Here is a 14,527-nt window from a genome sequence, read left to right on the forward strand (position 1 = left end):
GAAGTATTCCAAGTCATGAAAGGCAAGGACCTACATCCATGATGACTCTATCCAGCAAAGCTATCATTTAGAATGGAAGGGCAGATAAAGTGCTCCTCAGATAAAGTCAAGTTAAAGGAGTTCATCACCAGCAAGCCATTATTATATAAAATGTTAAAGGGACTTATCTAAGAAAACAAAGATGATCAAAACTATGAACAGTAAAATTACAACAAACTCACAACTATCAAAAAGTGAACCTAAGAAACAAGAACTATGCAAACAACATGAACAGGAACAGAATCACAGAAATGGAGATCACCTGGAGGGTTATCAGTGGGGAGGGGAGAATGGGGGGGGGAGTACAAGGAATAAGAAGCATAAATGGTAGGTACAAAATAGACAGGGGGAAGTTAAGAGTAGTATAGGTAATGGAGAAGCCAAAGAACTTATATGTACCATCCATGAACATAAACTGTGGAGGAGGGTGAGGGGGATGGTGCAGGGAGTAGGGGGATGAAGGGGGGGGGGATTGGGACAACTGTAATAGCATAATCAAAAATATATACTTTAAAAAAAAGAATGTGTTTGAACTTAAGTGACCATCAACTTAAAATAAACCATTACAAACATAGCTTGGTATATATGAAGCACATGGTAACCACAAACCAAAAATCTACAATGCTATTCAAGAAATAAAGAGAAAGGAATCCAAACACAATAGTATAGAATGTCATCAACATAGAATTGAGGAAGAGAATGAGAAAGAGATCGAGAAGAATGACAAAAGCAAACAGGTAACAATTAATAAAATGGCAATAACTACATACCTATCAATAATTATTTTAAATGTAAATAGATTAAATTCTCTAACCAAAAGATGAAGGGATAAAGATGTGGGGCGTGTGTATGTGTGTGTAATGGAATATTACTCAGCCATAAACAGAATGAAATCTTACCATTTGTGATAAAATGGATGGATCTAGACAGTATTATACCAATGAAATAAGTCAGACAGAGAAAGATAAATACCATATGATTTCTCTTATATGTGGAATTAAAAAACAAAATAAATAAACAAGGAAAACAGCCCTGGCTGGTGTGGCTCAGTGGGTTGAGTGCCAGCCTGTGAACAAAAGTGTTGCCAGTTTGATTCCTGGTCAGGGCACATGCCTGGGTTGCAGGCCAGATCCCCAGTTGGGGGTGAATTAGAGGCAACAGATTGACGTGTTTCTCACACATCAGTGTTTCTCTCCCTCTCTTTCTCCCTTCCTTCCCCTCTCTCTAAAAAGAAATAAAATCTTGAAAAAAGAAAACAAACTCATAGAGAGGACAAACTGATGATTATCAGACGGGAAGGGTGTTGGGTGCTAGGTGAAAAATGTGAAGGGATTAAGAAGTGCAAATTGATAATTACATCTGAAGAAACCAGAAACACTAATTCAAAAGAACATAAGCACCTCTTTGTTCATTGCAGCATTATTTATAATAGCCAAGATATGGAAGCAGCCCAAGTGTCCACCAGTAGATGTGTAGATAAAACAACTGTGGGACATTTACACAATGGAATACTACTCAAGCATAAAAAAGAAGAAAACTTTACCCTTTGCAATAGTATGGATGGACCTGGGGAGCATTATGCTAAGGGAAATAAGCCCATCAGAGGAAGAGAAATACCATATGATTTCACTTGTATGTGGAATCTAATGAACAATCTGAATTAAGTAACAAGCAAAATAGAGACAGAGTCATAGATGGAGTGCAGGATGACAGCTAACAGGAGAGGTTAGGGGGTGGAGGGATTGAGCAAAAAGAAAGAAGGAGTCATGGACACGGACAACAGTGTGGTGATTGTGGGGGGAGAGGGGAGTATAAGGGAACTAAATGGTAGTGGAAAAAATACAATAAAAACTCCAAGTTAAAAAAAAAAACCCAAAACCCAAATTGATAGTTACAAAATAGTCATGGAGTTGTAAAATACAGTATAGGGAATATAGTCAGTAATATTTTATAAAGATTTTATTTTATTACTTTTAGAGAGAGGGGAAGGGAGGGAGAAAGATGGGGAGAGAAACATTGATATGAGAGAGAAACATGGATTGGTTGCTCTCACATGCACCCCGACTGGGGACTGAATCTGCAACCCACGCATGTGCCCTGACTGTGAAATGATCCAGCAACTTTTCACTTTGCAGGACAACACCCAGCCAACTGCGCCACACAGTCAGGGCTAGTCAGTAATATTTTAATAAAGAAATATGGTGTTAGGTTGGTGGAAGACTTATTGGAGGGGGTCACTTTATAAGTTACATAAATGTCTAAGCAGTGTACTGTACACCTGCAACTAATATTAAATGTCAACTCTAATTGAAGCATTTTTCAAATATTTAAAAGACAGAGATCGGCAGCATAGACAGAAACTTTTGAAAGAGATGCCCAAGCTATATGCTGTTTGCAAGAAACTCACTTTAAATATGTATCTCTAGGGAATTATTCTGAGTGAAAAAGCCAATTTGGAAAGGTCACATACTATATGACTCCACTTACATAACTTTTTTGAAATAATATAGAGATGTGAAACATATGTGATTGCCAGAAGTTAGGGATGGTGGAAGAGTAGATTGGATGTGACTATGAAGGAGTAGGACAAAATAGATTTTTGTAGTAATAGAATAGTTTTGTATCTTGATTGTGGTGGTGGTGGTTACATGAATCTACACATGATAAAATGATATAGAATTTAATACATATATTGTACCTATGTCAGTTTCAAGGTTTTGCTATTGTAGCATAATTACATAAGATGTAACCATTGGGGGAAACTGGGTGATGGGTTCATGGGATCTCTCTGAATTTTCTTGACTATTTCCTGTGAATCTATAATTATTTCAAATTTTAAAAGGTAAAAACTTAATAGGTTAGTTTTTAAAAATCTATACTAAGAACCTAATACTAATATCATACTTAATGGTGAGAAACAAGCAGCTTTCCCACCAAGATCAAGTATATGCAAGGATATTCCCTGTCACCACTCCTTTCCAACATCACAATGGAAGTTCTAGCTAATACAATACAAGAAAAGGAGATAACAGGTAGACAAATTAGGAAGGAAGAAATAAAACTGTCTTTGTAGATGACATGATCATTTATGTAGAAAATCTGAAAATATCAACCAAAAAAACTCCTGGAAAAATCAATCACTTTCCTATATACCAGCAATAACCAAGTGGAATTTGAAATTAAATTGTAAATACAACTTATACTAGCATTCCCCAAAATGAAATACTTAGGCATAAATCTAACAATATGTACAAAATCTATATGAGTAAGACTACAAAACTCTGATGAACAATATCAAAAAACTAAATAAATGGAGAGATATTCCATGTTCATCCATATGGAGACTCAGTATTGTCAGGATATCAGTTCTTCTCAACTTGCTCTATAGATTCAATGCAATCTTAATAAAAATCCCAGCAAGTTATTTTGTGGATATCAACAAACTGATTTTAAAGTTTACATGGAGAGGCAAAAGACCCCAAATAGCTGACATAATATTGGAGGAAATGAACAAAATCGAAGGACGGTCATTATCTGACTTCATGACTTTATTACTATAAAGCTACAATATTCAAGACAGTGTATTATTGATTTAAAAACAGACAAATAGATCAATGAAACAGATTAGAAACCCTGGATAGACTCACATATACATAGCCAGGTGAACTTTGACAAAGAAGCAGAAGCAATACAGTGGAGCAAAGATGGTGGGGGTTTTTTTGTTTGTTTTTGTTTGTTTGTTTGTTTTTCAAGAAGTGGTGCTGGGACAACTGGACATCTCATCTCCATGCAAAAAAAAAAAAAAGAATCTAAACACAGACTTTACACCCTTCTCAGCTGAGAATCTGGCCCTCAACCCAGGCATATGCCCTGACTGGGAATCGAACTGGCAACCCTTCAAGCCACAATAGCCAGGGCTGTATGTTTAGCTTTATAAGAAGCCACTGAACTGTTAACCAAAGTAGGTATACTATTTTACTTTTTTTTTAACTTTTATTTAATTGTTGTTCAAGTACAGTTGTCTCCATTTTCCACCCACCACTCCCTCCCCCACCCCAGCCATCCCTACTTCCCACCCTTGCTCCTACCCCCTATTGGTTTTGTCCATGTGTCCTTTATATGTGCTCCTGAAAACCCTTCCCCCTTTACCTCTATTATTCCCTCCCCACTCCCCTCTGGTTACTGTCAGTTTGTTCTTCATTTCAATGTCTCTGGTTATATTTTGCTTGCTTGTTTGTTTTGTTGATTAGGTTCCACTTATTGGTGAGATCATATGGTATTTGTCTTTTGCTGCCTGGCTTATTTCATTTAGCATAATACTCTCCAGTTCTATCTATGCTGTAGTGAAGGGTAAGAGCTCCTTTTTTCTTTCTGCTGCATAGAATTCCATCGTGTAAATGTACCATAGTTTTTTGATTCATTCATTTACTGATGGGCACTTAGGTTGCTTCCAGCACTTGGCTATCTTGCATTTTCATCAGTAGAGTATGAGATTTCCAGTTCTTCTATATCCTAATTAGTATTAGGCATTGCCATTTTTAAAAAGCTTTTTTTAGTGGGTTGTAGAGTGTATCCCATTGTAATATTAATTTACATTTCTTGAATTATTAATGATATTGAACACCTTTTCATATGCTTAATTACCATTTATATTGTGTGTGTGTGTAAATGTCTGTTCAGATCTTTTGCCCATGTTTTAAATTGCATTGTTTTCTTCTTATTGAGTTGTGAGAGAACTCACACTTGGATTCTGAATACCAATCTTTTATCAGATGTGTGTGTGGTAAATATTTTTCCCAGCCTGTGGCTTGCCTTTTCATTTTCATAACAGTATTTTTCAAAAAGCATAAGTTTCAAAATTTTAAGTCTAATGTATCGATTTTTTCCTTTCATGAATCTCACTTTTGTGAAATATCTGTGAAATTTTTGACTAACTAAAGTTTAGAAAGATTTCTCCTACACTTTCTTCTAGAAGTTTTTAGTTTTAAGTTTTACATTTAAGTCTATGAACCATTTGTATTAATTTTTAATATGATGTGACTATTAGTACTTATAAAGCTCTCTAACACATATCACTACATCTGATCTCATTAACAAAATCTTTGAGGAAGGCACATCAGGAATTTTAATTCCCATTTTACAGATGATAAACTGAGGATTAGAGAAGGGCTGTGTGACTTGCCCAAGGTCTCAGAGATAAGAGGGGAACTTACAAGGTAGCAGGTAAACCTGTGATGAGAGTTTAGGTTTCTCTGCTGTCCCAGGCCAGCACTTTAAGACCTAGGCAGCTAGGGCTCAAGATGGCACCCCAGCAACTAAAAATTTCCCAGTGGGGATCTGAAAAACCTATTAGGCACTGAAGTAAGAGACAAAGGCAGTCAGCTAGCCCTGACCTCACTCAGACTGCCCTTCTCTGGCCCACCTGGGCCTCCACAATTGATGAAAGCCAGAAGCTGGCCTGGTGCTCTGCTCAGATGATACTCAATGATGTTTTTGATAATGATGAAGACTTGGAATGTGTTCAGAGGAGAAGTCTGAAAGTAATAACAGAGTTAGAAATTAAGGATAAGAAGAAAAGTTAATGGAACCATGATTATTTAACCTAGAAAAGAGAGGCCCAAGATGAAACATGATAACAGCCTTCAAACAAACAAACAAAAATCCTTGGGCTTTCTTTCTGAGGGCTGAACAAGGAGAAACTTAGGCTAGAAGAATGTTAACTAAAAGGACATTTTTTTTCTCTCTAGTGAACTTTGTTACAGACACTTAACAGCCTTTTAAAATAGAATAAACTCTTCTTATTCAAGTTTGGAGCCAGGGATTTGCCCAGCATGGGCTCTGATGAAAAACTTCGACATAATGGTCACATGACCCTCTTATACAGTGTCTTTAGAAATCTTTGGGTTGCTCCTGAACCTGTATTGTGTTTGTGACCTTCCTTGCTCCTTAGTCTTAGCATCTTTAAGATGAGCCTCACCTTAGCTCTTGAAGGCTTAATGTCCATGCTTCTTGGTTCTGAAGCCAAGTAGCTGAGTGCTTAAGGCTATAGATCTGGTTTAGCATTCCTGAAAGGGCCCAACATGTAGACTAGTCTAAATATGACCCCAATGCTTGAATCCCTTGTTTTATATCTAGCTTCTGCTTGCACACCTCCAATGATGGGAAACTTTATACATCCCAATGGAAGATATAAAATAATACAATTATTTTGAACTAGGAATAAGGACAGTTAGATTTGAGTCCCAGCTCTGCCACTTACTTGATGCATGATCTTTGATAAGTTCCTTCACATTTCTGGACCTGCTTATTTACCAATAAAATGGTAGTGGAAGGATATCTTTGTTTTAGTTCCTGTTGGTTTAACTGCTATAACAAATGGCCTTCAAAAATTGAGTTGATTAAAAAGCTGTGGTATGTTTTACACAGTGGGATACTACTCAGCTGTAAAAGAGAAGGAAATTTTATCCTTTATCACAGCATGGATGGACCTGGAGAGTATTATGCTCAGTGAAATAAACCAGAGGAAGACATATACCATGTAATCTCACTTATATATGGAATCTAATGAACAAAATAAACAAGCACACAATATAGAAACAGACTCAGATACAGAGAACAGACTGGCAGTTGTGAGAGGGGTGGGGAGTTGGAGGACTGGGTAAAAAAGGTGAAGGGATTAAGTAAAGAAAAAATCTCATAGACACAGACAACAGTATGGTGATTACCAGAGGGAAAGGGGATTAGGGGAGGTAGACGAGGGTAAGGGGGGGGATAAATGGTGATGGAAGATTTGACTTGGGGTGGTGAACACACAATACAATATACAGATGATGTATTATAGAGTTGTACACCTGAAACCTATATAATTTTATTAACTGTCAACCCAATAAATTCAATAAAAAAATTTTTTAAGTGGATACAACAATTAAAAAAATTGATGGCTTAAAGGACAAAATATTTCTCTGTTTCTTATGTATCATTCATAACAGGGATTCCATATTGGAGAAGGAAGGGGAACTTTGCTTAATGTAGTTATTCAGGGACCCAGATAGAACTGATGGCAGAACTGATACCAGTTCTGCTAGTCTTAATACATTGCTTCCAAGGTCACTCTGCATTTGTAGCCCATCAGAACACAGAAACCCGATGAGACATTTTTATGGTCCAGGCTTGGAAGTAGTGTTTATTACTTAACCACATTCTGTTGGTTAGAGTTCAGTCACATGGATTTGTTAAACAGCCAAAGAGGCTGAGAAATGTATAGCTGCATGGTAACTAGTTAGGCTTCATTATTTGCTTGATCTTTAAAGCCCCCCTGCCTCAGTTTTTAAGTTCTGGATGTGTTTATAAACTAGACTCTTCATTCTCACATTGCCCTGCTACAAGTACTTTGAAAATTGCCCAAGCTCTCTGGCCACTAGGGAGTAGCTGGCTGGTAGCGCAGGCCAATGCAATGCCCCTGTAAAAGGCCAGAGAAAAAGAATTGAGATACCAGTCATACCACCAGATACCACATTAAGCTAAGGTATCTTTGTGCTTGTTTTCTCTGCAGCATGGGTAGGAGCCCTCTCAATGGGCATGATCTTCTTCTGTTCTCCCATTGTGAGTATATTTACTGATCGTTTGGGCTGCCGAATCACAGCAACTGCAGGTGCTGCTGTCGCTTTCATCGGCCTCCATACCAGCTCCTTCACCAGGTAAGGCTAGGAGTTGGTGGATGCCTAAGCCTGAGGGTTGGCCTCTTTCTGGACTTAACTAGGGACACTCTTCTCCTTGTAGAATCTTCTGTGGCCCTTTTCATGCAGGATACTCATTGTCCAATGGGACTCATCTAGGTAGGGTCCCCAGTGCCCATTGGTAGGGAATATCCCCAAAGAAGACACAAGAGTTCCAAAGTGGTAGGAGGATTCTAAGTTTGGGAGTTTATACAGCTGGGCCCATGTCCAGTTTTGGCCACTGAATGGATATGGAACAATTGATGAGTACCATTCCCCTTTCTGGGCCTCAATTTCTATATCTCTAACATGAGGGGATTAGGCCAGATGGTCTTTTTGGGTCTCTTCCAGCTCTGCCATTTTATTCCCCTTCAATGTACCACACATCTTATGACCTCATCTGCCTTCTTAGTAATGAGCTTTTAGAGCAAACTCATGTGGACACCTACCATTACAGTATTCCTGAGGGAATCTTATGCTGAAAAAGTGGTCAGCTGAGCCCCAAGCTGTTTAGCATTTCTGGCCCCTTTCAGGATGTTTCTGGCTGCCAGTGCATGGTTAGTTTGAGATGGATAAAGATTCGTATCTTGGGCATGAGAACGGATATTTAGCAGCATCCCAATTGAGGTACAAATCTAGCACTGAGCTACCCAACCAGGCCTAAGCTAAAGTCAAACTCTGGTCCTGTTGGTTGCACTGGCAGAACTTAGTGGTGCCAGGCAAGCTACAGGTTCATTTTCTGCTTTCTTTCTGCCAGCCCTGAAGAAGCATGTCTGTGGTTGAGGCGAGAAGTGAAAAAACCCTCCACTACAAACTGAGAAATAGGGGATTCTGTTGACTTTCTGCCAAAGACAACTTTGGAAGTTATGGTACCTCCTACTTCCAATCTGCCTGGGCTGGTGTAGGAAAATGCTGGCCTGGAGATACAGTTAATTCATCAGAGATTTACATTCTGAGCTTTGTTCCCCAGAGTAGGGCCATGGTTATGCTCTCTAGGTCTAACATTCCACTCACATCAGAATGATAAATGGTATTCTGCCACAATTGGGCCCTTTGAGGATGAGCCAGATTTCTTTATGACTTAAGTATTTCTGCCTGCCCAGACTACCCTCCAGCAAAGCTTAGATCTATCCTGCCATGTTTTCTTGAGTCAGTCCCACCTAAGTCAGAGGAGAGGAAAACCATGTCCTACCTGGAACCTGCTCAGTCCTCCCAGGGAAGCAGCTCCAAACCCTTTCGGAACCTCTCCAGTGGTTGGTCTCATTCATCCTCAGCAAGCTGGTCAGTCTGGCTCCTTGTGGGAAGGAGCTAGGCCTCAGAAGCAGCTCCAGTCTCGGCACTACAGAGCAGAGGTCTGGTTTTTAAGGATAAGAATAGCAAAGTGTAAACAAATTAGCAACATACGGATCCCATTTCCCTTGCAATCCACATGAGCTGTTACAGAAAGGGAAGAAGATCAGGCATGTTTTCTTCTGGCACTCGTCTTTAGGCACATTGGAGTAGGCATTCTGTTCTCCAGGCCCCTAAGCTCCTCGCTCAACCCCTTTGCCTTTTCTATAACAACATCTTCAAAGCTGAGAAATTTTCTGGGTGGCTTCACACTCAGTGGAAAAATGGTTCTGCTTGTGCCTGGGGTTCTAAGTCATTCTTCCTGTTCTTTGAATCAGGGCTCTGAATTCCTTTGGATGGTATGATGTGGAACAGAATGCAGGCAGGGCTTGGGAGGACTTGTAAGCCTGTTCAGGGGCCTCCTGTCTTAGGGTGCAGCTAGAAATAGACCTACCACATAACACCCTGGACAGAACCTCATGCTTTGCCCTCACCAGCCCTCACTCTGCTGATCTAACTCCTGTCCTGTAGACAAAATCTTTTGCCCATGCCATCCCATTGAGTCCCTAGAATCTCAGGGGAGCAGGCCCCAAGGAATCTGGTGGAAGAGGAGTAGTTGGCTTAGCTATGTGTTCCAAGTGGAGATAACCCTTTTGAAACCAGAGCCCTTGCTCATATTCAGTGAATACAAACAGATGGAAAGCAATAGTAATGATTGCTGTGGTTGGAATCATGCATGCAATCACCATATCATCCCTCAGCATAGGTCTAGTCCTTTTACTGTGAGGATTGGCTCTATCTATGGGGAGAAACTGCCTGACCATGGAGACTAGTAGATAATTAAGTTGTCAGATAAAAACTATTGCAAAATATGTGGAGGCTTCAAAAAGAAAATAAAATTCCTCACTAGGTTGTGACAATATTTTTGGGGTGCAGATGGCTGGCCAAGCTAGCCTTTACATGGCCTTTTCCCTGCTGACCACTTTGCCTTCTGTTACAGAGGATTATGACCCCTGCAGGCTTAAGAATTTTAAGCCAGAACCTGTGTTACCTTGTGAGACCCATAACTTTTTTGAGGCTCCATTTCCCATCAAGCAGCTAGGTTATGCTGAGATATTCAGACTTTGGGTAGGTTGAGGATGGGCTATCTCTCAGGAGACTACCAGACATTCTCTGAAATATTAAGAACTCTGAACATGGAGAAAGATACTGAAGAGTCCTATGGAAGGTCTCATCCTTCCAGGATCTTGGCTCCTTGCAGGTGTTTGTTGTTACTTGGGATAAAGCTTTGGCTACCAGCCAGCCCATGCTGCCTAGGTGAGCAATAGGTGAAACTGTTCTCTCTAAAGCACTGACTTGTTCCTTGTGGCCCCTCATCCAGCCTTTGAATAGGCTGGTTCTGACTTTGTTTTGAACAATCATCTCTGATTGGATGCTATGACTTAAAATAGAGTCACACAGATCTGGAGTCAAGTACAAACTTTGTTGATTCAGTTATGCTATCTTGGGTAAATTACTTCTTTGAGCTTGTCTCCCCATCTGCAAAATAGGGATCAGAAGGTTCTTTTCCTTGTCTGTTTTGAGGGTCAGTGGTAAGTGGGGTTGTGGGTTAATGATGGGGGGCATGAAGGTTTCAGGAGGGTGAAGGGAAAAGGGCAGGTACATTTTCTGGTAAGACTGCTGAGGATAGCTCTTGGTGTCTCTCCCACAGCTCATTGAGCCTACGTTACTTCACCTATGGGATTCTCTTTGGTTGTGGCTGTTCCTTCGCCTTTCAGCCATCTCTCGTCATCCTGGGCCACTACTTCCAACGCCGCCTGGGTCTGGCCAATGGTGTAGTGTCTGCTGGGAGTAGCATCTTCTCCATATCCTTCCCCCTTCTCATCAAGACGCTGGGGACTAAGATAAAGCTGGCCCAAACCTTCCAGGTGCTGAGTACCTTCATGTTTATCCTTACACTGCTTTCACTCACCTACCGGCCCCTCCTGCCCAGCTCCCAGGACACCCCAAGCAAGAGAGGTGTCCATACCGTGTGCCAACGCTTTCTGGCTCAACTCAGGAAGTATTTCAACATGCGAGTGTTTCGCCAACGTACCTACCGCATCTGGGCCTTTGGGATTGCTGCTGCTGCCCTTGGCTACTTCGTTCCCTATGTACACCTGGTGAGGAATACGAGGATGGGCCCATCCAACCTGGTCCCAAGAATCTTCCATTAACCTGCCTAAAGTGCAAGAGGGTAGGGGTGGAGGATATTGAAAGGGCAAAAGTGAGACCTTTGGAAAAACAGACAAACAGTAGTTGGAGAGACTCAGAGTGGGAAAGAGGACAGGTTGAGGGAAGACTTCAGTGGGAAATAAGGGGAGTTCCTTAGGAAAAAGCCCATGCCTGAATTTTATCCCACTGATAAGACTAGATGGATAGATTTTCAGGAGAAGATAAGCATCACTGGGGTGGAGGAGACTAGCCCAGAATGACCCAAGTATCGGGTTGTCTAAAAGTGTGTTCTATGGAATGCTGGTCTTTGCGGTCAAATGATTTTGTTTAGGCAAAAACATATATTAGATCTCTTTAGCTTCATATTATGTAGCAATCTTTTAAAGGTACCAAAAAATACTGCAGTAAACAAATCCTTCAGTTTTGTTTAGCCAGCATCCACCCAACTTTTGACTAGAACTGTCAGTTGTACTCTTGTTATCTTCCATAGACCTCATGTTTCTTAAAACACACTTTTAGAAATGTACCTGAAAGTTGGTGGGTCCTTCTCCACTGGTGATCTGCTGTTTCCCCAGTCTGTCAGTTATGGGTCAGGGAATGGGGAGATTGTGGGGGAACCACTGGATTTTTCTCAGTTGTTAAGGCTGTATTTTGTCCTGCAAGACCTTGGAAGGGGCTTGGAGATACCCATTCACCTCAGCTGTGTTCAATAGCCCAGAATATAGAGAACCAGGGAATATGCAGCCTTTTAAGCACTTAGAAGCAGCCAGGGAGTTTGTTTCAGAGCTAGGGCTACAAGAAAAGTAGTTCTTATCATAGTCCAGACAAGTAAGCAGTAGAGGGTTCTGGATATGCCAACAGTTAATCAGTCAGCTCCTCTTCTTTCTCTTGTCCTGGGGGTTCTGATGCTATGCTTTTCAGATGAAGTATGTGGAAGAGGAGTTCTTGGAAATCAAGCAGACCTGGGTGCTCTTGGTGTGTATTGGGGCTACCTCAGGCCTCGGGCGTCTTGTGTCAGGCCGTGTCAGTGACTCCATTCCTGGACTTAAGAAGATCTACTTGCAGGTGAGTGTGACCACCCTGTCCACTGTGGGGAAAAATACTGCCACAGATGCTACTTCGTGCCCACTTTTTAGGATAGAATGGTAGGTCGTGTCATTGTTGTACCTTGGGCCTCAGCTTGGACACCAGCTTATGCAATATGGGAAAGTCAATTAATTCTCTGAGCCTCAGTTTGCCTTGCTTTCAAATGAATATAATCATTCTTGTTCTGCCCCTTTCATCAAGATGGAGTGAGGATCCAGTGAGAATAGTCTGAATGGAACCTGTAGAACATTTTCAAAGAAAGTTTTTGTTAATAATGGCTCTCCCACCTGAAAGAGGAAAAGTGAGACCAGCAGTTAGATGCTGCCACCAGTGAGGTGTGATCTCATGGCCACCCTACACTCTTTTGGAGGGTTTTGGACATGTGTAACACCTTGTGGCCCGGTGTCTCTCTTCTGTAGGCCCAGGGTCAGGTTCAAAACTCTTATACCTCCAGAGCTAGTTGGCACCAAACACTGGCTATTAAATGCCACCTTCTTCTTTGACATAAAAAAGTATCAGGAAAGGCCAGACCATTCCCCTTCTCTAGGCCTCACTTTAGCCATTCGTGCAATGAGAATAATTCTCACTTTTCCTATCTCAACTTACAGGTGAGGACTAAAACAATTATAGGCATGACCAGGCTTTGGGAAGTTGAAAAGTCTTATAGCCATGCAAAGTTTTAATCCTACTGATAGTGACACAAGTAGCCTCATATTGTGGGCAGAAGACACAACAGGCCACTTTCTGTGTGAATTGGACTCTGGTCTGGCTTGAATACAGACAACTGACTGCTTAAGCTGCCTCTTTGTCTACCTGATAGCAATATTGCCTTTCTGACCTGGCTCATTCTTATTGCTCCTGCAGTTGAGTTTACTAGAAGATGCCCAAGTGTGAAGCCCTGTGGAGGGGCAATGGCTGTCCCAGAACACATGTGATCACAAATAATCCATCAGGAAGTACTTGAGTTCTGACTCCCCTAAGAAAGCCCTAAAATCATTTGCTAAGGGGGCCTAACTATACTCACAACAGTGATCTCTCTGTCTTCTGACAATCCCAAGGGTTTTCCTAAATACCCTCAGATGCCTTAGACAAAGTTTTCTGTTGTATTGAATTCTGTGTTAGGTTTTCAAGAATTGGTGAATCTGCTTTGTCAGAGCTAGGGGTACACTTATGATTCATCCAGTCCACTCTCTCATTGTACTGATGGGTAAACTCATGGGGAGACCTACAGCCAGTTGTGGCAGAGCTGAACTCCTATGTAATGCTCTTTTCATATTCTACTTTACCTTAAGTGCTGGAAGGCAGAACCAAGTCCCAGAGATAATAAGTCAAACCAAAAGCCTATGATTGAAATAAACCAATTATGAAATTTTGAATTCCTGTGCAAATATCAGCAAGTGCCTTATCTGGGTGGATTTTTACATTAGATTATGTGTGGCTTTCCCAGCCTCTTCCACATGCCACCCCTGTGTGTCTTTCCTGCCAGTATCAGCAGCTCCAAGATACCACAGGGTACTGAAAATCTGGGTAAGCTAGCACCGGGCCAGGGCTTTATCTTGAGAAGAGGCAGTAGCTCTTGCCTAGCCATATAGCTTATTTCTCACTACAGTCCCTAGGAGAGAGGTGGGGCTCAAGCAGCTTTTGCTTTCTATTGAGCAGCGTGAGTTCCAATGGAAGCAGAAGAATTAGCTAGTCAGAAGCAGAACTAGGCTTAGGGCCCAATGCTTCTGCTGACCACTTACCCTACCCACCCACCACTCTCTCCCCATTTCCACTCTTATTTGACCCAGTTTTACCACTTAGAATAATATAAAACAATCTTAGAATGTTGTAGCTGAAACAATCAACTTGGAGTCCAACTCCCTCATTTCATAAATGAGGAACTAAGGCCCAGAGAGGGAAAGTGACTTGTCTAAACTCATCCTGCTGGTGTCTCAGGCTATGAGCACAAGACAATGGATGACCTTCTTTCTCTGGAGCTACTGAAAATACTCTATCACAGGAATTTGCTCCCCACCCCTGCCCTTCTCCCTGAGTACAGGACTGAGAGATGAAAGGAGTATGCACGTAGCTTCAGGTGTTCTGAAGAGTCTCTACTATTGCAGAAGACAGGTACATGTGTCTGGTGTCAAGCCCTTGGACAG

The 14,527-nt window shown here is 41.3% G+C and overlaps 1 protein-coding gene and 1 long non-coding RNA gene across 4 annotated transcripts in view; one reads left to right on the forward strand and one right to left on the reverse strand.

Annotated features, from left to right (window-relative positions):
• SLC16A2 (solute carrier family 16 member 2) overlaps window positions 1–14,527 on the forward strand; it is a 108,476-nt gene that overhangs the window by 88,174 nt on the left and 5,775 nt on the right. The window contains exons 2-4 of one of the 2 annotated variants that reach the window (XM_045839373.1): window positions 7,592–7,736; window positions 10,795–11,245; window positions 12,219–12,362. In XM_045839373.1, the coding sequence (XP_045695329.1) occupies window positions 7,592–7,736; window positions 10,795–11,245; window positions 12,219–12,362 (740 nt within the window). The remainder of the gene's footprint in view (window positions 1–7,591; window positions 7,737–10,794; window positions 11,246–12,218; window positions 12,363–14,527) is intronic. The other variant, XM_045839374.1, reaches the window with a different exon arrangement.
• Window positions 1–14,527, reverse strand: part of LOC123819075 — a 108,637-nt gene that overhangs the window by 87,186 nt on the left and 6,924 nt on the right. For both annotated transcript variants that reach the window (XR_006785773.1, XR_006785772.1), the window contains exon 2: window positions 8,947–9,108. This is a non-coding gene — a long non-coding RNA (uncharacterized LOC123819075). The remainder of the gene's footprint in view (window positions 1–8,946; window positions 9,109–14,527) is intronic.

This window comes from Phyllostomus hastatus, unplaced genomic scaffold (genome assembly GCF_019186645.2).
Source record: "Phyllostomus hastatus isolate PE091 unplaced genomic scaffold, TTU_PhHast_1.1 phas_contig_30, whole genome shotgun sequence".
NCBI lineage: Eukaryota > Metazoa > Chordata > Mammalia > Chiroptera > Phyllostomidae > Phyllostomus > Phyllostomus hastatus.